Raw genomic sequence first — 27,888 nt, forward strand, 5'->3', positions numbered from 1 at the left:
ATAACTACATATATTATTATTATTATTATTATTATTATTATTATTATTATTATTATTATTAGCAATAATAAGCTGAAATAAGGCATGGTCTTCTTTTTCTCCTGATCTTGTCATTTATTGTATATTGTTTATTGTGCACGATATATAAAATACACTTAAGTAGCATTTAAAAAATTATAAATTTTGAAATAAATGTAAAAAAAATCCAGAATATGGTTATACTGATAAAAAAAGGCAAAATCAATCAAATATAATTTTCCAACAGTAAACAAATGATTTATATATAATAAAAGTAAAGTAAATAAAACACAAATATTGACACCGAAAGAAAATAAAAATAAAAATAATATAAATATGGTTGTGAGTGGTTGTTTGTCTCTCTGTGCCCTGCGATTGGCTGGCAACCAATTCAGTTGCTGAATTTTTGAATGCTGAATTTTCGGCTAGAAAATTAATAAATAAAAAAGCAATGATGGTAAGTCCATAGTCTGAGACAATTGCTTTTCAATAATGATTTTCATTCCCAAATATACATTCCCAATAAGAAGCTCACAATAAAAAAAAAAAATCAAAACATTTAGATACTCTTAAATACAGAATTACTCCATGCCAAATAGTGAGTTTCAAAGAGTGTGCAAAACAAGTTTATCCTTCTTAAGAGTCTTATGACTTGAATGTTGACATTGCGTGATGAGTTCAAAGTCCACACGCGCTGTGCCATGAACAAACAATTGGTCCTTGGCCTTCTTGATCTTTTATCTTCATATGACGATAGCGCTCAAACAAACGATGTCATCTGCAGATTCAGGTCATCAAAAGGTGCATGCCACCTATAAATTTACTACGCCAGCCATATTAATTCCGTGCTTATGACAATTGAATGTCCGGTGACAGAATGTGTACTACCGAGGTATTCATGGAAAACATTGGATTTGGATCTTCTAGGAAAGCTGCACTTTGGCAAACATGATGTAACACAAAACCCCTGAGGGCTCAAACATTTGACACTGCGCGTTTGCATGAATCTGAATAGGATTGGGAAGGACGTTTATTCACGGAAGCGCAGAGACTTTAATGGTGCAGTCACATGACCGTCATTATTTGCTCTCATGCATTTCGGATACACAAGCACGCCCGGTGAGTGCATTGGGTGTCACGGGAGTGAAACTGGTGAGTTCACATTACACTCGCTTTCAATAGAGTGAATGGATCCATTCATAGGGCTACTATAGAACCTGCTGGACCTGCCTAACATCTGATGCATAATTTGTAACAATACAACATTTTTTTGGTCAATGAAAAATCTTTTTTTTTAATATTCAGCTGCTTACAACATGATTTATTTCATTGTATTTACAGTTTTAATATTGTATATATTTTTTAACATTCATTTATTAATTGTATATATTTTTTATTATTTTATTATTAATCTTATATTGTTATATATTCATATTTTAATATATTTTAATAATTATTTTTATTATTTTTTTTTATAAATTATTTTTATTATTTTATATTATTTTTAACATTTTATATATTAATTCATAATTGTATAATTGTGAAAAAATGTATATTGTATTAATTGTACTCTAGGATTATTTTATTAATAATATTATATTGTAATATATTAATGCTTGAATATATTTAAAAAAACAAAATGAAAAAATGAAAGTAACAAAATTAAATATATTATATATATTTTCACATTTATATAAAAATTTTATATATTTTGTATTATTTTATTATTAATTTTATATTGTACTATATTAATATTTCAATGTATTTTCATGAATAAAATAAATGATTATTTAAAAGAAGCAATAAAAGGAAATATAGTGTTTGTATTGTATGTATAAATGCATTGAATACACTTTTGAATTCATTAATGTTACTATTTTTTGTATTACGGTAATTAATGTTCTATTTCATATTGAATAACATCTCACGATTTTTTTCAAGTCAATAGCAAGAGTAATAACGATGTCCATCACAATCAATAAGTATAAATATAATCATATTTATAGGTTGAATATGCATAACAATAATTTGTCATGACAAATAAACACAAACTTGCATTGATATGCTCATGATTTTTACAGATTGTTTTAACCATATAAAAACTTACAATCAATGCAATGAAAATTAATATGACTGCTTCAATGAAATATTTTCATATTCACATTTTTTTGCTCAGTCATTACATTGTTAATATGTTGAGCATCTATAAGTAATTAAAAACATTTCATCTGTTGAAAAAGAATACAATGACATTCAAACAGTTTGAATTGCAAAACAATCAAATTCTTTATTTGACGTATTATTAGGTTATGAATACGCTTCAAATTTTTTTTCTTCACAAGAGGGTCACGAGGGAGCAGTGACAATTTCTCTCGGCTTTCTCGCTCGCGAAAGTTTTCAAAGGAAAGTTCCATCCCGCGGCAGAGGGGAGGCGTGTCCTCACAACTCTCATGTCAGGTGGAAGAGGGGAGGGGAGGAGCCTCGTTACCTGCGCGGAGCAGGTAACCAGCACACTGGGGAAACAGCGCACCTGTTCCCGCTCCCGGACGAGCTACTGGGGAAGCTCATCATGGAGGCCGGCGGGGCTGAGAAGAACAAGGAGAAGGCGGTGAAGCGCCGGAACCGACCTGTGTTCCTGCGTTACCTGGAGAGGAGGAAGACGGACAGCATCGTGGCGGATGACACCTGCAAAGGTGACATCAACCTGGGGACCTTGGTGAGGCGCAGTCAGTCCGATAAGACGGAGTACAGCGCTAAACTTAAAGGTAAGGTGCCTCAGAACACACGTGCGAAACACGGAAAACTTTTACACGGCGACTAGTGAGACCTTGAAGATAGCCATGGATACTGTGCACCTGTTATGTTCCTCAGATAGTCTCGCGGGGACCGAGCCACGTATGCAAACCGTGCAGATAAGTGTGGCGCGCACCAACTGGTAAACAAGCCGTGCACGCTCGTGCTTTTCACTAATGATTTTCAGAAGTGGGTCGCATAACCCCGGCCTGGGGCCGAATCCTTGTAGCTCCAAAATTATTTTTCAGAAGACCCCAAAAACGAATATTGCATTACGAAAGAGCGCAAGCCATTTTCATCTTATTAGATGGCTATATATTTTGTAAAAAATGATAACAACAATAATACTAGCAGCAACAACAATAACAACAATACTACTACTACTACTACTGCTACTACTACTACTACTACTACTACTTCTACTACTACTACTACTACTGCTACTACTACTACTACTACTACTACTACTACTACTGCTACTACTACTACTACTACTACGTTTATAGTGGTATCCCTATGTACATATAATTCAACCATTGCAGGAGATAGATTGCGTAACGTCATCTGTTTTATTTACGCCAAATAACTGCATCACTAAGGACAATACGAAGCATATCAAATGTAACAAAATAAAGGCATACGGTATTTTGCGACATTACTATATTACAACACATTAATAATAATAAAAAAATAAGTTGCTCCATTCATGTTCCAGTTAATTTGCTCTTCATTTGAAAAGAAAACACACAGCTCCTGACATGGCATTATAAGCATTAAAGTAGATTTGCTGACAGAAGTGACTTGCCGATTGAGAATCACTGGACTACATTAGAGCAGTGATTTTTGGAAAAATATGAATTCATTAACTTGTGATTTGCATGACGCCATTCATGTGTAAGTCATAAATAAGTCAAGTTTTAACCTTCAAGCTTCAAATAATACGACATATTCACACATTAGCCACTTATGTATCTTTTTCATAGTTTTGAAATCGTCCCAAACAATTTCCTGTATTTTCTGTTAGCTTATTTACTTGTCAATTAATCTCATGATCAACATTAAGTTTAGTTAATATTTGATCAGCTACTGGTGAATTTAACAGTGATGTTAGCATAGCTTATCTGTCATGTTTTCCAATGAATGATGCATTTAGATGTCATTGTAACTTTGAGGTTCAAAAGACATTCTTTGGTTCCTCTTGTTAGCAAAACATAATGAAAAAAAACATCTCTAATGACCTCGATGTTATTTGCTCCATAGACCTCTGCAATCATCAGAGGATACGGGCTGAGTTGCCAGGTTGCGCAGCATACACACACGAACGCACACGTATACTCTTTCCGAACAAAAATAAACATCTCACCGACTTGAAAATCGATATTTTGAACGCAAACAAACGCCGAATGATTTTAGCAAGTCCCAAATCGATGTCTGAAATTTCGGGGTCCTCAAACTCATTTTATTCCTGCCAAAGACGGCGTTCAAGATGCTGACGCGGCGTTTTCACGCATATTCCCAGACAACCTGCGTACGGGCGTCGATTCTTGGGAATGCTGCGCTTCAGGCCAAATGAGTGACATCATCCTGAGAGTAATCAAAACTATGCGGGCTTTCCTGCAACTCTTGTCCCGCGACTTGACCATTTTTCGTCAAACTAGCTTACTTCCCTTTTTCTAGCCGGCCGATAAAGCAGCTTTCACACGCGCGGCTTATCAACAGCTGTTTACAGTTCACTTGACTCCTCTCCAATTCCGTTTGGCAATTTCAGTTCCAGCCCGGACAAACCTGCGAAGCGGCAACCCTCGTTGTTTTCAGTAAACCTGCCGCTCGTCCCCGTTTTGGCTTCGGCCCGCACACGCGCGCCGACGTAGCATATTACATATTTACAGGGATATTACCATTGCAAATATTGACAGTGCGATGACTTCATCAGAAAGAGGAAACACGTGAGCGGACCTGCTCGCAAGTAAAAAAAGATGTCACCTGCCTGCCGGACAGGTTGGTCAACCTGCGCAACGTGACCTCAGAATGTCTCGCTATGCATTCAAAGCAATCCTACAAACACTCCTGAAACCTAATAGACGCAAAGCCTTGATGATGACTGCCATTTACCGTATTTTCCGCACTATAAGGCGCACCGGATTTTAAGGCGCACCCTCGATTAATGACATATTTGAAAACTTTTTCCATATAAAAGACGCACCAGATTATAAGGCGCACCCTCAATTAATGACATATTTGAAAACTTTTTTCATATATAAGGCGCACCGGATTATAAGGCGCACTCTCAATTAATGACATATTTTGAAACTTTTTCAATCACAATATAGTAATACTCAAAGTAATAACAATAATATCTCAAATAATAACTCTAAACTCTCAATAGCATAATAACTCAATGTCAGTATGGGCAACCTTGTTCAACTGTAAACACACAAAAGAAACAGGTAAAGCTTACGTCATCAGTTCATTCCCCATCTACCAAGCTCAATATTGATCCATATATAAGGCGCACCTGATTATAAGGTGCACCATCAGCTTTTTGAAAAAAAATTAAGGCTTTTAGGTGCGCCTTATAGTGAAGAAAGTACCGTATTTCTAAAAATGATCTTAGATAGCGTATTGGGTGCTAATTCCGTTACAATATATGACAATCCCAAAACACTAAGAATATTCAGATGATGATGATGAATGGAAAATACACTATAACCTCTATAGATAAACTTAATCAATGTGCCTTTAAGACTTTTGTTTTTCACATTAAATCGAGTTTTCCATTGAACTCCATATTTGTTGTATTAACTTGCGGAGTATTTTGCCGGTTTTCAGTCATTTCTTGCACTTAGTGCGATACTAAGTGGTTGTGCTATGTTGAACTTTGACCTGTTGTCACCAACTACCTGTTTTTTGCTGCTTATTTCATATTCTATAAAAGCAGTAATAATCACAATGCTGTGTTTACACAACAGGGACTTAATGGAAAACATTATTATGAGGTATTTTGGAGAGTTAAATTTACCTTTAACATTTTGATATATACACTATTTGCAACCTTAAACTGAACTTGAATCAAAGTTCTGCTGCATACTAGTAATATTCCAAATTACTAAACAAAACAGCTCCAGCTCAATCTTGTGTGAATATAATATTTTAAGAATTGCAGCAAAAAATTAAAAAACAATAAAAGCAACTTGCATAAATCCAATTAAGACCCAATTAAGCCTATTTAGAAAGCGAAAAGCAAGTCTGGTATGTCATTTTTCTCAACGGCGATACAGGATACACCGCATCTTATATTCCTGCCTCTCGGATCCTTTTCAATGGGTCCCGGGCAGTGAAAAGCCCTGGATCCACTTTCATGGGAACTCCTGCTCTAAGAGGCACAAAAAGAAAAAGAACTGGACAAAGAAGTCCGGATGTGATCTGCTGCAGTTTTAATAGACCATATTAAATGGTCTGCACCATTGTAAAGCATCATGGGCAGAACGAGGCCTTTTCCGATTACAAGTTTTAAAAAAGTTGGTATAAGACAGTTCAGGGAGCAGATATGTACATGTTGTAGACAAAAGGGCTTTTTGTTCACACAAATTAGCCTTAAACTCTGATTTTTTGAGCTACAGAACATGCTAAAAAGTAGTGATGGCAAAATGAAGCTTCATGAAGCCCCTGTGATGTATATTTACTTCTCTGGAGATACCACAATGGTAAATGCAGCACCTGCAGCACCTCATGCTGTCCATAATGAAAAAAACGTCAAAATGTTACATATTACAAATATCCATAATCTAAATAAAAAAACGTGAAAATACGTCCCTGGCATTGAAAGAGTTAATGGTAAAATTCTGACAAAACAAGTCAGACAATTCTGATTTAGAATACAGAGAATAAATGAGACCTTAACTCATTCACTCCCAAAGACGTCTTTTTATGTTTTTTTTTTTCTTTTTTTTGTGTTACTGCTTGAGCAGGGTCTAAAATTGACTGGTTCTAGATCAGGGGTGTCAAACTCATTTTTGTCGCGGGCCATTTTGTAGCGAGAACTTCCTTCATTGGGCCGATATGTTGAGGAAACCAAGTCGATTTTAAATGATCTCATAGTATTATTACTGTACACAACAAATTGATGGCTTAGTTGTTTTGAAATCAGAAGTAAAGAATTCTAGTTTGTTCATTTATTGTTTCTATTACTGTAACAGAACAAACCAAAAAATCTCAACCTTATTTTTCATTATACACGACAAGCTAGAGTTTAGCAAGGGTCATGGAAACTTACATGATATGCTTTCGTGGGCCACATAAAATGACGTGGCGGGCCGGATTTGGCCCCCGGGCCTTGAGTTTGACACATGTGTTCTAGATGAGTTAAATGTGAGTCCACAATAGGTCAGGTTTACGTTTTATGGTGTGCCCTGTCGGCCTGTGGTCAACATAGCCGGTTTGTGCGCTTGCATATTTGTGTGTGAGATGCACTCGGCCTACGTGTACGTCCGCGCAAAGGTGTGTGCTTATTAATGGCGGCGGAGCAGATGGAATGCCTGAGCACACCGGCGCATTACATCAGCGGCGCCATTCGTTCCGTAACCTGACACCAGACCCCTGCAGCCATCCCTTCTCCCTCAATCGCGCCTCGAGCGAGAAGCGGCGTGTGTGTGGCATCGATTAGGCGGCGAGGCGGCTTCTCTCTTGCCTCAAGTCAAGCGCACAGCCGCCGCAGACTGATTAGGCTGTGTGCGCCGTAAAAAAAAAAAAAAACAGCGGTGAGCCTGACTGGCATGTTAAATGAGGCCTCGTGGCGCTCCAGTCACAATAATTAGTTCACCGTGAAATATTGCAGGCAGCTCAGAAAGTTTTATTATTTTTTTTTTACACCCCAAAGAAATGCCCTTTCCTGATGGATCAGCACGTTAGCGGCTCCCCGCGTGAGCTAAAACCTTTAAACGCTCGCTTTAAACGCTTTAAACACAAACGGTGTGCTTACAGTCAATTCCAGACATGTATTGGGAGTTTTGAATTTATTGCAAAACAATGTCACAATTACCACATCCAGCATCTTATGCCCTCAGCTGTGCTTTGACCTTGATATCGCAATGCTAAGTGGCTAAATGCTAGCAGCACTAATGCTACGTACCAAAAAGAGGCGGCAAAGGTTACAGGACTAACACCAATTCTTTTCTTTAATATGACTTTTACTGCATTTACTTTTTTATGTTTAAGCTGACAGACAAATATTAGTCATTTTGTTTTTTAATTTTTCACAAATATCATGTCTGTTTTAGGCTTTACATTCCAGGGAGATTGAATTGCGGTTTATTTTACGCACTCTTTTGACTTGTTTTAACGGTTGAGTTCACGACTCCGCCCCTTTGATTGCAATGGGCTGTGACTTTCATTACCACGAAAACTGACCTGAATAGACCTGAACTGGCTGATTGTGTCAAGGCGAGGGTTCAAGGGCGAGTTTTATTGTCATATGCGTAGTAATACCACACAATAAAATTCTTCTTCTGCTCGCTTCCCAGAGCAGACTACATTCCATAATCGAGCAAATAATAAAGTAGGCAATAAAACAAAAGCAGTGATAATGAACCACTAATAAATGAATGGACTTACATTCAGAGCATATTATATATTATATTATGTAAATATTATGTATTTAGCAGCTTTCCTGCACTGTGCAGAGTTTGTAAGGTGCATGCGGTAAAGTGACTGGTGATGAGGCACAATTGTGATGACTTAAACACGACAACATGCTAACAAGAATTCCACCAAACTACTCAATATTATGTGTTTTTTCTGCAGAAAAAATGACACCCCACGACTTGTCCACCCCTGCCTCTCCCGCCATGGACGCAGAGGAGGTCCGTTCCAGAAAGATGACCCGCAGATCAAAAGTCATCCAGGAGCTGATGCAGACTGAAAAAGACTACCTCACTGACCTACAGTTGTGCATCCGAGAAGTGGTGAAGCCTCTGAGAAACGCACAGGTGTGTTCTTGTGGATTGCAACAACTCGACAATCAATTTCTTAGCAATTCCTGAAGATACTGCATGCAGTGCTTCTCAAATAGTGTGTGTGTGTGTGTGTGTGTGCGTGTGTGTGTGTGTGTGTGGCAGGGGGGGCTTTGTTTTTGTCACGTGAAGTGTAATGCTTTTTTTTTCAGTTTTAGACTAAGCTGTAACCCATATAAACGCTGTTAAAAGTATATAACAGTTGTTGAGAGTTGAAATTGCTTTTTTCTTTTGTTAATGTAGAAACGGTTACAGGCTTAGGTATACTTATACAATTCTTATTGATAATATTCTTATTTATAAAGACTGCGTCGAGTATGTGTGTGTGTGTGTGTGTGTGTGTGGGGGGGGTTAAAAGTTTTCTCTTTCCTAAGGGGGGACTTGGCCCCTGTATAAAATTTCACATAATAAAGGCCAAATTTTGTAAGAGAATTCAGGATAACTCATGTTCCATTTAATTCACTTTCAATTTGAAATGAAACCCATACTGTTCCTGTCACGATATCAAAACGCATTAAACTAGATTCCTGCTTACTTTCGGAAAATCCCATGTACAGTACGACACCTTCAAAAGTACTCCCGGTGGCACTTGTACCTCCATGTGAGAACTGCTGGTCTGCATGACTTCAGTATTAATTAATAATGTAGGGAATAATGATAAAAACATTGAAATTGAAGATGTTTGAAAATGTTGGGCTGGTATTGTATACTTGTGAAAACTCCAACTATTCAAACAACAAATCATGTCCCCAATAACACCTATGTAAGGATAATTCGAGCATGTTTTTAGAATGTAGTAGGAAGCCAAAGTGGCCGGAAAGAACCCATGTGGGCATGGGGAGAACATGCAAACCCCACACAGGAAGGCGCAGTCGAGCTGGAATTGAACTCGGGACTCTTAACCGCGAGTCGGACGTGCTAACCACAATATTAATACCGGATGATCAAAATCACCCTGTAAATATCATGAAGGCATACCGTACATTAAAAGCACATTCAATATTTGCTAGCAAGTTGAAGAAGAATTAATGTCCTCTTCACCGTGTTATCTCAGGTCGTCGACGTGGATCGTCTCTTCACCAACATGGAGACGGTGAGCGAGGTATCGGCTGCGCTCCTAAACAGACTTCGGGAAGCCACGTCCGACCCGGATCCCGAGGCCGTTATTATCGGTAATCGTCACCGTCGTCCGCTACGCTTCAACGCCCGAATGCTGAGCGTCCCGCGCTGATATCATTTGTGGAAATGTTTTTGTTTTTAACGTGAAGGAGAAGTATTCATCCAGGCAAAGGCAGCTTTAGAGGATGTGTATAAGATTTACTGTTACCATCACGACGACGCCAATATGGTGCTGGAATCCTACGAAAAAGAGGAAGGAATAAAGCAACATTTCACCTCGTGTGTATTAGCTCTGAAGTAAGTACTTCCTCATGATAATCAATTCAAGCTGCAACTCAGGCGGTTCCCTTTTTTTGTAAGTGCTGAAAATAAAAACATGTATTCATCCCTCTCCTTATCCGCTAACAATTAAAGAGAAATAACGGTTAACTAATTAATTCCCAGACGAGGCAAAATGGTTTTTTGACTGAATATGGACCTTGACGTGTATAGTCGCCAATGGCAGTAAAATAATTCATGGGAAAGTCAACACAATTTTTTTTTTAATAACAATATATTCTAAATGCATGCGCTAATCTAAAAATTGTATTATGATGAATTTCGTGTTTATATTATATGAATTAATCAGCAAAATTCACTAATTTTATTCGTCTCAAGGTGTAGCCATTTTGTCAATGGCTGTTACCTGAAAATGACATCGGGGTTGCTCAGGGGTCATGTGACATTTAAAAGCTGAGCCATGATTGGTCAATAACTGATGCCCTGAACAATGTCATTTTTGGGTCATTTGTTGTGCCTTGTTGCACTTTGACATCTGGATGAAATTTCAGCTCCCCTGACTTGTTTCAATGCATTCCCTTTTATGTGAAATGTCTTTGATGTAAAGATCACAGGATTGGACAAACTCCCGCACAAGGGTTAATATCGCCGAGGATCTGCGTAATTAATCGTGGCGGCCAATGCGGCGATCGCGATTAAAATTCGATTAATTGTGCAGCCCTGCAGCATTGTAAAGAAAATTTGGGGAATTGGGAAATTTTTCTTACTGTTAAGTCTGTTATGAAATTAATATCACAAATGCCAGCTAATATTTGTATCTTGGATCTCCTTTCAATTTCAGGAAACTCTACGACCAAGCGTGAGTATCCCAAAAATGTCAAATCCGAACGTATTTTTCGAGGTCGATTTTCATTGATTGTTTTTGCGACGCAGAGGGAAACCGCACCTGCTGGACATGGGCTCGCTCCTCATCAAGCCAGTCCAGAGGATCATGAAGTACCCGCTACTGCTAGGCGAGCTGTGGCAGGCCACGCCCGAGGACCACCCCGATTTCCGACCGTTGCAGGAGGCCTTCACCACCGTGAAGATCATAAATATTAACATCAACGAGTTCAAGAGACGCAAGGACATAGGTGAGATGATTACACCTGCTGGATGAAAAGTCATCTTACAAACTGTCCATCCGCGTTTCAGTGATGAAGTACAAGAAATCAGAGGATGAAGGAACTCTGCGTAAACTTCACAAGTTCAACATTCACTCCATTAGGAAGAAAGGTGACAGGTTTGCGGGTTATCTCAAGATCCTCACAGGAGTTGAGCCACAAGTAAGGAAAAACTAACGTTGGAATTCACCGTGTCGTTCCTTCGAAATTGTTAGCTATTATTCTGGGTTCTTCTCAAGGTTTGAAATTTTGATTTTCGCCTGCAGGTGAGGGATGAAATTTTCGACAGGGAGGAGAAGCTGTTCAGGAGCCTGGAGAAAGCTGTAAGGCTTTTGGTTAAGAACGTCCAAACTTATCTGCAGTACACTCAGGTTGGTTAAAACACTTTTCACAGTACAAAATGTCGTTTTTTTGTTTTTTGTTTTCTCATGCTTTGATGGTTCTGCTTAATTCAGGAGATGGTGTCTGTTGCTGTTAACAATATTCACGAAATGGAGAGCATCATCAGGGAGTCAAATGGCTCATCGCACACTAAAAGTGATGACCCGTATGAGCATTATGTGAGTCAAAAAGTATGATTGAAATCTCATATGAAATATATGTGATGTTTACAAAATAACCCTAGGGTCATGACAGTTGTTTTTGTCACAAAGCGGGGAAAATACTGTAAAGAGGGGACGAAAAAACCTTGTATTCCACTTCGCAACATGAAAAAAACGTAAGACAGGGACGCTGTAACCTGGGGGTCCATTTTATGACATATTCAAACCAAATTGGTGACTTACTATTTTACAAATCAGAAGTCAAGAGTGATTGCCTTTTGAATTATTATTCAAAGCTACAGTAAAGGAAAAAAAATGTTTGCAAAAATATTGAAAAAAATCCATTATTTATTACAAATGACATTTTAAAACAGATTTTAGCAGCATCATCATGATTTGCTTTCTCAGGCCACATAAAATGATTTAGCGATCTTGATCTGGTCCATGGGCCTTGAGTTTGACTATAGTGTCTAATATTTGATTAAAGAATTACGTTTTGTAGGCCGAAATCCTACAATTTCAATAAATAATCACCCTATGATACTCTTAACCTTGATGATTTTTTTCTTACGTCTAAAAAGCTAACATGAGTTTAGCATGTTAGCTTTTTAGACAAGTAGTAGCAGCTCCGCAGTGTTGACATTTCCTTTTTGAGACCCATTTCCCGCATAAAATCCACAAACAACTTCCAATGTTGTCTTCCCACAGAAAGACAACACGGAGCGCCTGGTTCTCGGCCCGCTTTTATCTCTTCAGGGCATGTTCACGGCGCCTCAAAAGCTCATCCAGAAACGTTACGACAAACTGCTGGATTACTGCAGCCGCTTGGAGCGCTCGTCTTTTTCTCCCTCGTCGTCATCTACCTCTTCCTCCACCCCGTGCCTGGTATCCGTGGATCCGCCCGGTCCCGCCAGGAGGGACTACGAGGCACTCAACGCCTTGCTCGTGGAGGAGTTGCAGCGGTTCAACATGGCTGCCTACGCCATCCTCAATAACTGTGCGGTGTATATCGTAACCTTGCTCAGAGACCTAATGGGGGAAATATTGTTGGGTGCTCCCGCCATACAGCAGCTACCAGTGAGCCCCCCCCCCCCCCCCCCCCCCCACACACACACACAGAAGAGCAATACCTTATCTAGCATAATTATTACATTAAAATGCTAATTTGCAGCATCTTTCCCAGGCTCCATTGTCTAACATCGCCGAGGTGCAGAACAGCATCATGGACGAACTGAACAATCTGGCGTTTGTCAAGGAGAACGCACAGAAACTAATGGAGCGGAAAGTCAGCTTCGAGAGACAACGGGACAAGAAAATAGCGGTGAGATAAGCGGTCTCGGGAAAATCATTTGCATGTACAGTAGATTATTCCCGTCTTGAGGTCGGATTGCAATACTTTCGCCCGTTTCTATGTCGTTTATCTTGTGCGAGGTGGAGCTTCATCAGGGTTGTCAGTGAACCAACCTCACATATATTTTCTCGAAAAAACTGAAGCCGTTTTAGAGTCTTAAAGTAACCTTAAAGGGACAGTGTGTAAGATTTTCATTAAAAAGGAATGAATTGAATGTAAATTTCAAAAACTTGTGTGTACTGAAAGCCCAACTGTATGTTTAAAAAATACTCAGGTCTCGTTATGAAATTATATTACATGAGGGGTGGCACCTCCAGAGGCGGCCATGTTTGTTATCACCATGGACAATGGTAAATGCGGCACCCCCTGCTGTCCGTAATGAAAAACGGCGTATATCTTACACACTATCCCTTTAACGTCCCATGTTTGGTAAATAATGAAGTCAATCTTGAGTCTTACATGCATACAACCTGATTTTGAAGAGATTGAAAATAATTTCTTGTCTTTAACATACATACGAAAGCACGGAGCACGGCAAACTCATTCAAACGTACTTACAAATAAGTTTGAACATATTTGCAAGTACGTTGCAACGTATTGGCATATGCATTCAAACATACTCGCAAATACGTTTGAGCATATACGTTGGGCATACTTGCGGATTTTAACGTATTTGCATGTACGTCCGAACATATTTAAATCCATAAAGGCAAGTATGTGAAAACATATTTAGAAACACGTTTGAATGTGAATGCAAATACACTCAAACATACTTGCAGGCTAACGTTTTAGCGAAGAAAAAAAATGTTTTTTTTTAATTAGCATTTTTTCTTATATCATACAAATACATTCAAAATTCCATCAGTAAAAATTATTTATTAGAGATTTCTGGAGTTTATTATGACGTATATTTGGCATTTTTCCCATAATGCCATGCACATCGGATATAATGCTAAGTTTTTAGCATTTAGCATACAAGTACGTTCAAACATATTTACAAGGACGTTCGAAAGTATTTGTTAAAACACAAAAGTGTTTCAACCCATTTGCAAGTACGTTTGAACATATTTGAATATGTTCGAACATACCTAAAAATGTCTTTGAATGTTCTTGAAAAAGTATTTTTTGATACTCGCAGATTAATTCCAATACGTTTTCCAGTCAAAAATATGAACTCCACAATCTTCACATTAAAAATCTGACATGCGCTCTCATTATGGATAAATGCAATTTAATGTGTTAGCATTTTTAGCGTCCGTCACATTAAAAATCTGACATGCGCTCTCATTATCGATGAATCCAATTTAATGCGTTAGCATTAATAGCGTACGTGGTTTGGGACCGCGTGAGATCAAAACAAAAACGGCACGCGGAGAAAGCCAGGAGCTGACCTAGATTCAAACCCGCAACAGTTGCTAACCGCTCCACGTTTGAGAGGCTTCATCAGTTCAGTGTCAAGATCGTCTGTCTGGAAGTCAAGTTCAAAGTCCCTCGTTTCCCTCAAAGAGTTTCACAGTTTGGTGGAAAATTCCGAGTGATAAAGATGAACACAAAGGACACCTCCAGGTGGTGATTAACTGGGGCAATTCCATGCTCCATCAGGTCGCAGGCATTTACACTTAAAAAGCTTTCCCTGTTATGTTTCCCTGGAAGAACTCCATCCACCTGAAGCTCCACACAGCGTGCCGCCTCGCATACGACATACGTAACCGACGACACTTTTTGCCTTCCAGACGCCGGAGGTGGAGCATCAGACGGAAGAACAACGTGCCCGACTGCTGGCCGAATATCCCCCGAGTCGTCTGTACCAGCTGAAGAGGAAGTGCAACGGCTGCCAGAACGAGGACCTCAGCTTGCTGGAGGGGGAGCTGGTGGCCTTGCTGGAGGACACGGACCCGCTGGGCAGCAGCAGCCGCTGGCTGGTGCACACCGGAGGCAAGTTGCGGATGCGCATGAAGTCATCTGATCGAGGGAGGCGAGGAAAAAATAGGTCTGGCCCGGGCCTGAGCAAAATTCGGAGCCTGATGAGGCCCGTTAAGATGACGCTCTAAAACACAGGTGTGGAACTCCAGTCCTCGAGGGCCGGTATCCTACATGTTTTCAAACCTTTTCCCTCAAAAACACCTGATTCAAATGATTGGGATCATTTTGAAGCTCCTGCGGAGCTTGCTAATGAGCTAATTATTTGAATCAGGTGTGTTGGGGAAAGACAACCGGAAAACATGCAGGATGCCGGCCCTCGAGGACTGGAGTTCCACACCTATGCTCTAAAACATGGCCATTAACCGGTCTCTACGCCACCTACCGTCTTGAGGTGAAACAAGTCAACAAAGAATTTTCCGTTTGCTGATATAGTTTGACCGCTACTCGACGGAATGTTGCAAAAATCGCAGGAAAATCGATGTTATTAACCCTATTAAATTGCATCTCAAAAATTGCAATTATAATGGTTTTATATGGTCAAAAATTTGGACAATGATCATTTTTCTACACAAAATTTGGCACGACCAGCCGCAATCATACAGAAATGTCAGAATCGTTTTCAAATGTTACATGTTTTGATCATCCGCTGGAAATTTCAGCTCCCTAGTGGTTTTGTCGATTCTTTTATGACATCACAAAAAAAATCCAAAAATCAATTTGTAACATAATGCCACCTGCCTGGCCCAACTATGGGATCGTGGCACTATCACTGCTTTAAAATAGTAACCTAGTAAAATAGTAAATATAATAAAATATATCAAAAAATATATAAAATATAATAAAAATAGTAAAAAAAAAGAATTTTCAGTTGTTGTTAGTCATTTCGATAAATCATTAAATTCATGGGACTGGAATAACGATGTTGTAAGGCTTATGTTAATTTTCCATTGAAATATATGGTTATTTTTTTATTATGAGGTGGATTATCAAAACACTCCATCCATCTGCTCCTAGTCCAGCACCTTTGTCAAATCTCAAAACCTTTCGTGGCCCTCAAGCCAAAACTAGAACCTAATCCATTCATACGAGTCTGAATTTGACACCTTCTTCTGACCATCAAGCCTCTGCAGATTGTCCTTAATTTCCACAAAGAAAACTTTCTTACAAAGAAGAGCGATTCCCAGGTGCTCTTATGAAAGTTGCCGAGTCTAAATCCTTTCCTCTGGGGACCTGTTCCCTCGTAACACTCGACAACAAACCAGCGTGAGTTGTCAGCAGCGTTACTTAGAAATGAAAAGCCTTACAAGCGGCTGACAATTCCAAAACAAGAAGAAAATATATTCTGCTCTTATACTTCCTTGTTCTTGCTTTTTTTTGTTTTTTGTGAGTGCTACATACAAATAGAAGTACAACAGACTTGTCTATCCCCTTGAGATTACAGGAATCTCAACAAGTTGGGGTTGGATTTGCTTGTTTTGATGGATTTTATTCCTGATGTCTTTCTCTGTACCTGGCAAGAGTTTTAGTATAGCTTGTAGCTACAAACAGAAACCAATAATGGGAATATTCAAAGATATGAAGTGAATTTTGCTTTACTGTCGGATGGCCGTTTTCTCAATAGAATAGCTAGTTGATTGCTTGGGATAAAACACTGGAGAAACATATTTTTAAAGCACCGTTTTTTTAGTGATGTACCCCCTGTGAAATCTTTTTTAGTGCGAAGCATTTTGGGGTTAAAAAAAGGCTTAAAAGTTGTCATTAGTGTCTGATTTTTTCAACTTTAGACCCTTTCAAACTTCATTTGTATTGGTCCACAAAAACATAAACAACCTAAAGTGTCTTCTTTTGGATCATAGAAGAGATTTGTTGACAAAAAGAAATCACATAATTATTACATATTTTTCCACAAAAAATAATCAATATAAAGTGTCAGATCTGTTCTCAAAAAATAAATTACGAATAAATATTTGTCCACTGAAAAATACTAAACATAAAATGACCTGATTTGGGGTTGCAGTAGAAATCTGTTCACAAAAATAAATAATTAACTTAATATTTAATAACAAAAAAAAAAATCAACATAAAGTGTCAGACCTGCTCTCAAAAACAAATAATCATAAATAAATATTGGTCCACATATTCAACATAAAGCGCCCTGTTTTGGGATTACAGTAGAGATCGCTTCACAAAAATCAATCATTAACTTATTTATTAATAAATATTTGATTCCCCAAAAATAATCAACAAAGTGTGTGACTTGTTCTAAAAAATAATAAATGTTTGTCCACAGAAAAATATTAAAGTGTCCTCTTTTGGGATCAAAGTAGAGGTGTGTTCACAAAAAGAAATCATTAACTTGACAGGTAACGAGAGGTGGCACCTAACAAGTTGGGTCGAACCATTCTAGTATGGGGGGAAAATATGTTTTTTTTATAATAATCAAATTTAGTAACTTATTGACATAAAATTTGTTTTATGAATTTATATTTTCCTGAAACAATTAATTCAATAATTAGCTTTGAAGTATTTGTGCATGTGTTTGTTTGTTTTATTGAAAATCCCAAGTACCCACTGTAGTTCCTTCTGATTTATTGGGAGCTGCATACACCTCTCAACTGTGAATATGCAAACAAGTTATCACAAAGCTGTAGATGAGTCCAATCATAAATAACTTTTTTTTTTTTTTACTGTAGTCTTACGTCAATAAATCGTTCATTCAGAGGAGTGTTTTTCATGTGAGTGAAAGTACCCTTGGGGGGGCACGTGACGGCGCTTTTTGGGTGGGGTGGTGTAAAATTTGAATGGGGTTTATCAGGGTTTCAACAACTCCAATGTTATTTTTGATGCCAGGCTAGAAACAATACATTTTCTTTTCGGATTAAGAGCAAATTAATTGGAACATGAACCAACGCATTGCTAAATTGTATTCTAGTGACCCTTTTATTATGTGTGTTTTTACAGACATACATTGTCATTAAAGGGACAATTTTTCAGCAGATGAGCCCAACATTAAACAAATGATGTACACAATCTATCTTTTGGAGTTACCTAACGGAATAAAACGAAAGCACTGTTTGAATCCTTTTTCTGACTTCATCAATTAGGCGCAGAGGGATACGTGTACTCCACGTTCTTAAAGCAGTACAACCCTCTGAGAGACTCGCAGAGAGGAGGCCAGACAACCAAACAGCAACAAAAACAGCAGCCGCCCGTCCTGGTTGACGAGGACTTTGACAACCTGAGCCTTTTCGTCTCGGGCAGTGGCAGCAGCAGCCTGAGGAGCTTCAGTCTGAACGCCACCGACAGCAGCTCCAACCTGTCAGGCCTTCAGGGTGATTTGGACACACCAGAGGACCTAGAGACCATGAGTGACGCGGACGCTCAGCAGGTACGGATTGAAACGTCCAACAGTCACACTAGCAACGATGCTGATGGCAAAATCGAGCAAACAGTGCCACCTACTGGTTTGATTGCCGCAGTCAAGCTTCCTCCTGCATGCAGTCAGAAAAAAACAAACCGAAAATAAATAAAATATTGCCCAGTGTATTTTACTAGGAGTGTATTAGAATTATTTTGCAAAAAAAACGCACCTAGAAGAAAAAAAAAACTAAATTGTGAACCCTAAAAGCCAAGTAAAAAAATTGTTTACAATGTTATTTGCACCTAAGTTGTATTAAAAAAAAGTGGTTCTCAAATAGGGGTACGTGAAGGCGCTTCAGTGTGTAAGTGAGATTCTCCGCAAGTATCGGCAAATCTAAATTTATGCCGCAGTTTGCTTTTCAAATTGAGAGCAAATTAATTGAAACATGAAAATTTATAGCTCCTTAAAATATAACATGAAAATTTATAGCTAAATAAAATATTGCCCAGTGTATTTTACTAGGAGTGTATTAGAATTATTTTGTAAGGAAACGTACTTCGGGGGAAAAAAACTCAATTGTGAACCCTAAAGAGGTTCTCAAATAGGTTTATGTGAAGGCGCCTCAGTGTGTGAGATTCTCCACAAGTATCGGTAAACCTAAATTTATGTTGCAGTTTGCTTTTCAAATTAAGAGCAAATTAATTGGAACATGAAAACTTACAGCTCCTTTGTCTCACAGCTTCTTCCTCCTGCATGCAGTCAGAAAAAAATAAACCGAAAATAAATAAAATATTGCCCAGAATGTATTATACTAGGAGTATTAGAATATTTTTGTAAGGAAACACACCTCGGGGGAAAAAAACTCAATTGTGAACCCTAAAGAGGTTCTCAAATAGGTTTACGTGAAGGCGCCTCAGTGTGTAAGTGAGATTCTCCACGAGTATCGGTAAACCTAAATTTATGTTGCAGTTTGCTTTTCAAATTAAGAACAAATTAATTGAAACATGAAAATTTATAGCTCCTTAAAATATAACATGAAAATTTATAGCTAAATAAAATATTGCCCAGTGTATTTTACTAGGAGTGTATTAGAATTATTTTGTAAGGAAACGTACTTCGGGGGAAAAAAAACTCAATTGTGAACCCTAAAGAGGTTCTCAAATAGGTTAATGTGAAGGCGCCTCAGTGTGTGAGATTCTCCACAAGTATCGGTAAACCTAAATTTATGTTGCAGTTTGCTTTTCAAATTAAGAGCAAATTAATTGGAACATGAAAACTTACAGCTCCTTTGTCTCACAGCTTCTTCCTCCTGCATGCAGTCAGAAAAAAATAAACCGAAAATAAATAAAATATTGCCCAGAATGTATTATACTAGGAGTATTAGAATATTTTTGTAAGGAAACACACCTCGGAGGAAAAAAACTCAATTGTGAACCCTAAAGAGGTTCTCAAATAGGTTTACGTGAAGGCGCCTCAGTGTGTAAGTGAGATTCTCCACGAGTATCGGTAAACCTAAATTTATGTTGCAGTTTGCTTTTCAAATTAAGAACAAATTAATTGAAACATGAAAATTTATAGCTCCTTAAAATATAACATGAAAATTTATAGCTAAATAAAATATTGCCCAGTGTATTTTACTAGGAGTGTATTAGAATTATTTTGTAAGGAAACGCACTTCGGGGGGAAAAAAAAGTCAATTGTGAACCCTAAAGAGGTTCTCAAATAGGTTTACGTGAAGGCGCTTCAGTCTATGAAATTCTCCACAAGTATCGGTAAACCTAAATTTATGTTGCAGTTTGCTTTTCAAATTGAGAGCAAATTAATTGAAACATGAAAATGTATAGCTCCTTTCCACAGCTTAGGCAAAACGCTGCATGCCTTTATTTTGTTAAGGGTTACATGGATATGCATCGGAATTAATGGGAAATTTTGAGCCAGAAAAAAAACAAATGACTAAAATAAGTCTAGAACTATCACTACAAATGTATTTCCAAAGTTAAATATAACTGAAACAGATGGGCTAGAAGTCAACTATCGGGTTAGGAGGTACTTTACGGGCAAAGAACTTCACAGGGCGTAAATCATGGAGAAATGGTGACAATTTTTTTTTTTTTTCCTCACACAGTTTTACGCCGTGTACGCGTTTCAAGCCCGTTGTGAGCAGGAGCTGACCTTGCAGGAGTACCAGCACGTACGCATCTTGCAGTTCAACGACCTCGGCGGGAATAAGGAATGGTGGCTAGCGGAAGCTGATGGCCAACGGGGATATGTTCCTGCTAACTACCTTGGAAGAATGTCCTATGCATAAAAAAAAAAAAAATGCCCAAAATTTCCTACTTTAAAGAAATTTTCGGTGTTTCAAACTATACTGAAGTTTCACTGAGCGTTTCAGCTGAATGTCACTTTGTGAAACCAAATGTGTCATATTGACGTGACCTCATGAAGAACATTTTATCATACAAGCTGCTGTGCTAAGCACCTTAACTGTTGTTGAAGAAGTCATATTTGTGAAGCAAAATTTTATATCAATGCATATTTAGATGTACTAAAGAGTAATTTATCAAAGAAATTTAATGTGAAAAGTATGACTGTTTTTATTTTGTTACAAGATTATTAAACAACCTCTATGAAAATGACTTATTTTTTTTAATTCACAATTATTCATTTTATCACATGACCACATGATGTTCATATTCAGAAATTTAATTTCTTTAAAAAAAATTTTTATCTAACACTTTTTATATTTTTATCTAACACATTTTATAAACACTTTATCTCAGGCTCCATTAGTTGGGATAGAATGAGGCACAGATAGCCAGCAGCATTTTTCATACATAATTTTCAAGTATGAGAAGGTTTGATCTCATCATAGATTCAAGATCACTGATGAACTAATGTGTTCCCAGTCAAAAGTTTGGAAACGCCCTCTAATGCATGACTCATCATTTCTCACCCCGCCAAACAATCCAACGGCCTTCTGAATTTGGTAAACAAGACCGTTTCGATTCTTCAAAGTATAAGCACGGATATACAGCGTTGCGCATCTGTGGGTCAGTTTTATGGAAAGTGTGACGCTTTATGACCTGGAATGACTTTCGGGTCACAGCTGTACATTTTCAAGAGTTAATAACTTGAATTGATGATGTTAGAGCATATGAAATTGGCGTTTCCAAAGTCTTTTGACTTTTGTGAATTTTTATATTGGTGTGGCGTGACAAAAAAGAAAAACGTGGCACAGGTGTGGAACTCCAGTCCTCGAGGGCCGGTATCCTACATGTTTTCAAACCTTTTCCCTCAAAAACACCTGATTCAAATGAATGGGGTCATTTTGGAGCTCCTGCAGAGCTTGCTAATGAGCTAATCATTTGAATCAGGTGTGTTGGGGCAAGAAAACTGCAAAGCATGCAGGATGCCGGCCCTCGAGGACTGGAATTCCACACCTATGATGATGTCAGAGCATATGAAATTGACGTTTCCAAACTCTTTTGACTTTTGTGAATTTGTATATTGGTGTGGCTTGACAAAAAAGAAAAACGTGGCACAGGTGTGGAACTCCAGTCCTCGAGGGCCGGTATCCTACATGTTTTCAAACCTTTTCCCTCAAAAACACCTGATTCAAATGAATGGGGTCATTTTGGAGCTCCTGCAGAGCTTGCTAATGAGCTAATCATTTGAATCAGGTGTGTTGGGGCAAGAAAACTGCAAAGCATGCAGGATGCCGGCCCTCGAGGACTGGAATTCCACACCTATGATGATGTCAGAGCATATGAAATTGGAGTTTCCAAACTTTTGACTGTTGTGAATTTTTATATTCGAGTGGCGTGACAAAAAAGAAAGACGTGGCACAGGTGTGGAACTCCAGTCCTTGAGGGCCGGTATCCTACATGTTTTCAAACGTTTTCCCTCAAAAACACCTGATTCAAATGAATGGGGTCATTTTGGAGCTCCTGCAGAGCTTGCTAATGAGCTAATCATTTGAATCAGGTGTGTTGGGGCAAGAAAACTGCAAAGCATGCAGGATGCCGGCCCTCAAGGACTGGAATTCCACACCTATGATGATGTCAGAGCATATGAAATTGGCGTTTCCAAACTCTTTTGACTTTTGTGAATTTGTATATTGGTGTGGCGTGACAAAAAAGAAAAACGTGGCACAGGTGTGGAACCAGTCCTCGAGGGCCGGTATCCTACATGTTTTCAAACCTTTTTCATCTGATTCAAATGAATGGGATCATTTTGGAGCTCCTGCAGAGCTTGCTAATGAGCTAATCATTTGAATCAGGTGTATTGAGGAAAGGAAACCGCAAAACATGCAGGATGCCGGCCCTCGAGGACTGGAATTCCACAAAACGTGTCTGATTCTTTGACCATTTAACGAACAGTGGGTCAAGCTGGAAAAATGGCGGAAAAGAGAAAGATTCAGTAGTACCGTGCCAAAAGTCAGCTGAACGGCTTATTTCTTGATCTTCTTCTGAGCCGCTTTTTTCTTCACCAGCTGCAAGCGTTTCATGGCGTTGAACTGCGACTCTTGGGACGTTGGCGCTTTTTCCCCCGCCGGAACCTTGGAGCCGTTCCCGTTGTTTCCGTTACCTCCTCCGTTATTATTTCCGCCCGTCCCGCTACCTCCCGGGCTGGCCTGGGAGCTACCTGGGGAACCCGCCCCGGAAGCCAAGGCGGAACCCTTCCCCTGGCTCTCGCTGCTCGACGAACGGCTGAGTGGCTGCTTGCCCAAGGTCAAGGGGGGCGGTTTCAGGGAGACCTGGCCCGAACCGTTTCCATTGCCGCTCCCGGGGATCTTCGCAGGCCCCAGTCCGGACTTGGCCCCGGCCAGACCGGAAAGACCAACTGGTTTCTGACCGGGCGCGGTAGATATTGTCTTGTTGCTCCCGCTCGGTCCAGAGGAACCCAATTTGGAGCTGACGGGAAGGGATGGACTGGTCTTAGCGCCAAACGCGGCCCAGCCCGTTAGACCGCTGCCTGACGAGGAATTGTTGCTGGTGGGGTTGGCTGATGTTGTGGAAGTCTGCAAAAGAAGGTTCAATAGTTTTGTTCAACTGCATTTAATTGTCAGAAACAATAGGGGGTGCTATTTACACCTGTCAGACAGCCTGGCAAACGACAACTATTTGAGCCGCTACGCAACCAATAGCGACCATTTTTGACAAAATCCACAAACATTTAAACCAAAAATAGGCAACCCAAAAGCTAGAGAGAGCCACAATCTGCCATCAGTACTACAAAGATACACAAAAAAATAAAAAATGACCATTCAAGAACGGCACACATCTGATAAACTAACAAAAAAATCAACATTAAACACATATGGATAACGTTTTTACCATATAAATTAACTTACTAAAAGTTTCAATATTATTATTGTGATATTTTTGTCCTGCACATTTCAAATCCTTAAAAAAATATTCCGCATAATCAGTTGAAGTGGAGGGAAGGAAAAGCCAGTGTTATTTGCTATGATGTGCCTGCCACCTAGTGGTGCACAATGATATTACAATCAACGCCTGCATATTCACATATCAATTGATTCTTTTTATATTGTTTTAAGAATTTTTCCTGTTTTTTCTTAGTTTCCCTCATATTTCATGAAAAATCTAAATTTGCCTTTTTTTTTTTTTTAAATCAGTTGCTTATCGCTGATTTAAACACCTGTCAAACAGTTTTTTAACACATACCTTCACTTCTGTCCGTTTAAATGCCTGGAAGGTGCTAGCCGTGTCCGGCTTGGTTTTAAGCTCGGCCTTTTTCACCAGAGTATCTTTTATAACAACGGGCGCTGATGAAGAAGAGGCTGGGGAAGGCTTTTGCGGAGGCTTTTGGGCCTGGCGAAAACAAATAAGTTCGTTATAATTATGGCAAAAACAAATCAAACAGGGATTTTTTTTTTTTTTTTTTTTTAGCGAAGATGAAACAATTTGCAGAAGGTTAGAAAAGATGTTTCTCACCATACGCTTCATTTGTCTGGTGCAGCGGGCGCAATACCACACCAGCCTGGGGTCATTAACTTCTTTGTCTGTCACTTGGGGCTTGTGGCAGTCCTGATGATACAAGTTATGACACTCCTGGCACTCTACCAGCTGGTTGCCCATGGACACTGTCATTTGTCTTTGGTGAAACACAAACAAAATCATGCAATTAAATACTGTACAAGTACACGTTTTCCCTGCCTATCAACTATGACAGAAAATTATTATTGGATGACGATTTCAGTACACGTAAACTAAGGATGGGGGCAAAAAATAGTGATATGACAAAATACTGCATAGATAGAACATTACCGTAATTTCCGCACTATAAGGCGCCCCTAAAAGCCTTTTTTTAAGCTGATGGTGCGCCTTATAATCAGGTGCGCCTTATATATGGATCAATATTGAGATCGGGATTTGAAGATGGGGAATAAACTGATAAAGTAAGCTTTACCTGTTTTTTTTGTGTGTTTACAGCTGAACAAGGTTGCTCATATTGACATTGAGTTATTATGCTATTGAGAGTTATTATTTGAGTTATTATTGTTATTACTTTGAGTATTACTATACTGTGATAGAAAAAGTTTTAAGATATATTATTAATTGAGGGTGCGTCTTATAATCCGGCGCGCCTTTTATATGGAAAAAGTTTTAGAATATGTCATTGATTGGGGGTGCGCCTTATAATCCGCTGCGCCTTATAGTGCGGAAAATACGGTACTTGGAGTGTTTGGTTGAACAGTCAACTTAGGTATACAAGACACACACATAAAAAATTAGTCATTGTATAGGTAATAATCACAATTTGAATATAAGAACAAAAACCATAAGCACATACCTACAAACCACGCATGCCAGGCCCATCTCCATGGCAAAGTCGTCTGCGTTGGTTTCGTCATAGTCGTTGATGTTAGGTAGGAGGTCTTTGCTCGTCTGCACGGTAACTGGCGACGAACGGTCCTGTTTGTCTAAACGGGGCTTTTTCGGTAGATCCACATCACCGAAGTCAACTCGAACCTGTAGCGAGCGGTGCGTGGGGATTCCAGGGACAAGATAGTCATTTTGGTGGGGATTTTTTTAAATTGTTCACAAATTTCAAACAAAAATAAATATAAATTTGACTGCTGTCTGCCTGTCTTCATTTACCTTGCAGGTAAGATGGAGCCTATCCCAGCTGATTTGGGGTAAGAGGTGGGGTACACCCTAAACTGGTTGCCAATTCCCAAATTTTGCCAAGCTCTTCTAACAAATATTTTCAAGATTTTCCATCAACTGCCACTCATGCTAAATTGCATAAGTAACTACACAGAATATAAAACCCAAATTTGTCTCGTAAAATTGAATCCTAACGCCTTTTTGGTTTTGCTGGTTATATTAAACTGAGTTGACACGAGTTGGGGAAACATGCTTTGTGAGACAACATTCCTGCAGCCATTCTTGCCTGCACGGAGCGGAGATGTTACACAATGCAGTTAACAGCTGTCTGTGACGGCTTTTCAAGAACTTTTCTATGGAGGCTTAATGAGGTCAGCTAGCGAGGGAAAAAATAGGGAAAAAAAAACAATGGCAAATGGTTGGAATGGGTGTTAACGACTGGACGCCAAATCTGATCATGGCATACTGCATTAATATTAACCAGGAGAATTGTTATGGTACATAGACTAGTCAAAAAAGGTAACAGGAGATATATGTCAATAGTGGGACACAGCATAATACCTTGAACTAAAGTTTATAATTCAATCTGTAAATATGGGGCAAGTTTTTAGGAAGATGATTCAAAGGATTGTGTTGTGCCATCCTATCTAAAAAGCTGAAAATACGATAGTAAAATTAAGTGACATTATTTGTACCTTGTCAGAAGATCTTCTATCGGTGTCCTTCTTACTCTTTTCCGAGCTGGATTTGCTACCTATGCTGGAGGAGGAGGAGGCCTTGGAGTCTTGTTTGCTAAAGCTAAGTTTTGAGACGGACCCCTTTGACACCTCTAGATCCTGAAAATGGACAAAACCATACATGTTATACTTCAATATATCTCACAAGGCCTCAATTTATGGAACGTCAAATGAACTGCATTGGAATGTTGCATTAAGAGGAGTGAAAACTGTCAACATCTGCTAATATTAGCTACTTAAATTACTCCCTGATCAAATGGCACATATTCAAGGGGCAAAACCATGTAGTTTGGATATGAAATGTATTTTTCTGGCAGTTCTCAGACACACCTCCTGCGATAACAACACAACCAATTTCTTCTATGAGGATAAGCATTTATTGGTAATACAAACATACTTTTTGCACCAGGCGATAGGACGTGTCGCTCCCTCTGGATAGGGATTCGTCGAGAAGGGCTTTGAGCTTCTCAGCGGAATCTTTGCTCTTGGAATGTAGGTAACTCAGACCCTTCAGGAAGATGGGATCCAGCTCCAGACTGACTGGTCCAGCCATGGCTTATACTGAGGAGAAAGCATTTAACAACAATTATCTGGAATGTAGTATTACAATACTATACATTAGTGATGTTACACTCGATGAAGACTCAAGTGTCAAGCATTCAAGGCAAACTTCATTTTGATGCCCCGTTGTATCTGGTGGAAAATCACAAGACCACCGAAACGAGGTTTGTGTCAAATGCTTCAAAAACACGAAACCATTTTTACAGAACAGCTTCAAATTGGTTTAGTGTTTCAGAAAGCAGCGAGTTGGCACCACACTTATTCGTTTCAAATGCTTCGTAACACTGACCGATTTAAACACAATTTTTTCAGAGTGGTTCAGAAAGCTTTGGGTCTTCCATCACAAGAATTCATCAAAGTCTTGAGAGTGCGATGATTGGTTTGAGATGTAGTACAGCACTAACACTCCCTTTGTAGTGACCCTACAGATGCGAAAACTCGTAGCAAAGGTGATTGGGGTAAAATGTCCTACTGTCTATTCAAGGTTCTTACCTGTTATCCACCCCCAAGTAGAAACGCGTCGGCTCCGCTAACGTGGCAAAAATAATGACGTTAAAATAGTTTGTAGTTCACAGGCGGAAATTGCTTTCTCCCGAAATTCAACCGGTGCTATGATCAAACATGTCCGACCTGCTCACAAGGGCGGAACCCTTGATGAGCCTTTAAAAAAAAAAGAATATATATATATATATATATATATATATATATATATATATATATATATATATATATATATATATATATATATATATATATATATATATATATATATATATATATATATATATATATATATATATATTTTTTTTTTTTTTTTTGCGGGGAAGAACAGCGTCACTCTTCAAGACATATCAGGAATTGACGAGTAAATATATTATTTGGAATATTCTCAAAAGCAAA

At 38.7% G+C, this 27,888-nt stretch overlaps 2 protein-coding genes and 1 long non-coding RNA gene across 12 annotated transcripts; 1 reads left to right on the top strand and 2 right to left on the bottom strand.

Moving 5' to 3' along the window:
• Positions 1-2,226: 2,226 nt before the first annotated feature.
• LOC148421542 (uncharacterized) lies at positions 2,227-3,171 on the bottom strand. Its single transcript, XR_015866186.1, has 3 exons — positions 2,846-3,171; positions 2,663-2,776; positions 2,227-2,603 (listed from the first exon to the last, which is right to left on the bottom strand). It is a non-coding gene; the product is annotated as an uncharacterized LOC148421542 (long non-coding RNA).
• Positions 2,455-21,193, top strand: arhgef38 (Rho guanine nucleotide exchange factor 38). Of its 2 annotated transcripts, none has more exons than XM_088419790.1 (14): positions 2,455-2,783; positions 8,611-8,795; positions 9,874-9,991; positions 10,088-10,235; positions 11,059-11,076; positions 11,151-11,350; positions 11,412-11,542; positions 11,647-11,751; positions 11,836-11,940; positions 12,631-12,999; positions 13,106-13,243; positions 15,007-15,208; positions 18,301-18,584; positions 20,683-21,193. In XM_088419790.1, the coding sequence occupies exons 1-14, from the start codon at positions 2,588-2,590 to the stop codon at positions 20,863-20,865; spliced, it is 2,382 nt and encodes a 793-aa protein (XP_088275916.1). In that variant the 5' UTR covers positions 2,455-2,587; the 3' UTR covers positions 20,866-21,193. The 2 variants fall into 2 exon arrangements, with proteins under 2 accessions (XP_088275916.1, XP_088275917.1); XM_088419791.1 differs by lacking the exon at positions 2,455-2,783 and adding an exon at positions 2,819-2,953.
• ints12 (integrator complex subunit 12) lies at positions 14,383-27,609 on the bottom strand. 9 transcript variants are annotated; one of them, XR_015866184.1, is made up of 10 exons: positions 27,481-27,609; positions 26,825-26,988; positions 26,386-26,526; positions 25,374-25,552; positions 24,515-24,674; positions 24,245-24,391; positions 22,984-23,577; positions 19,279-19,866; positions 18,659-18,687; positions 17,767-18,551 (listed from the first exon to the last, which is right to left on the bottom strand). XR_015866184.1 is itself a non-coding variant. In XM_088419796.1 (8 exons), exons 2-7 carry the CDS (start codon positions 26,978-26,980, stop codon positions 23,008-23,010), a joined length of 1,353 nt encoding a protein of 450 aa, XP_088275922.1. In that variant the 5' UTR covers positions 26,981-26,988; positions 27,481-27,609; the 3' UTR covers positions 14,383-15,235; positions 22,984-23,007. The 9 variants fall into 9 exon arrangements, 5 of the variants coding, with proteins under 5 accessions (XP_088275922.1, XP_088275921.1, XP_088275920.1 ...); XR_015866185.1 differs by lacking the exon at positions 19,279-19,866; XR_015866183.1 differs by having other exon boundaries at positions 17,767-18,687; positions 19,839-19,866.
• Between the last annotated feature and the right edge of the window lie 279 nt (positions 27,610-27,888).

The sequence above is a fragment of the Hippichthys cyanospilos genome, chromosome 7, assembly GCF_059441005.1.
Source record: "Hippichthys cyanospilos isolate Australia breed blue-spotted pipefish chromosome 7, RoL_Hcya_1.0, whole genome shotgun sequence".
NCBI lineage: Eukaryota > Metazoa > Chordata > Actinopteri > Syngnathiformes > Syngnathidae > Hippichthys > Hippichthys cyanospilos.

Bases quoted from the DNA above. Each gene is read 5' to 3' on its own strand.
- arhgef38 (XM_088419790.1), top strand. From the start codon at position 2,588: ATGGAGGCCGGCGGGGCTGAGAAGAACAAGGAGAAGGCGGTGAAGCGC. The intron at 11,543-11,646 runs GTAAGGAAAAAC...TTTCGCCTGCAG, and splicing joins TCACAGGAGTTGAGCCACAA to GTGAGGGATGAAATTTTCGA. The intron at 11,752-11,835 runs GTTGGTTAAAAC...TGCTTAATTCAG, and splicing joins CTTATCTGCAGTACACTCAG to GAGATGGTGTCTGTTGCTGT.
- ints12 (XM_088419796.1), bottom strand. From the start codon at position 26,980: ATGGCTGGACCAGTCAGTCTGGAGCTGGATCCCATCTTCCTGAAGGGT. The intron at 24,675-25,373 runs GTATGTGCTTAT...GTTTCACCAAAG, and splicing joins CTGGCATGCGTGGTTTGTAG to ACAAATGACAGTGTCCATGG. The intron at 23,578-24,244 runs GTATGTGTTAAA...CTTCTTTTGCAG, and splicing joins TTAAACGGACAGAAGTGAAG to ACTTCCACAACATCAGCCAA.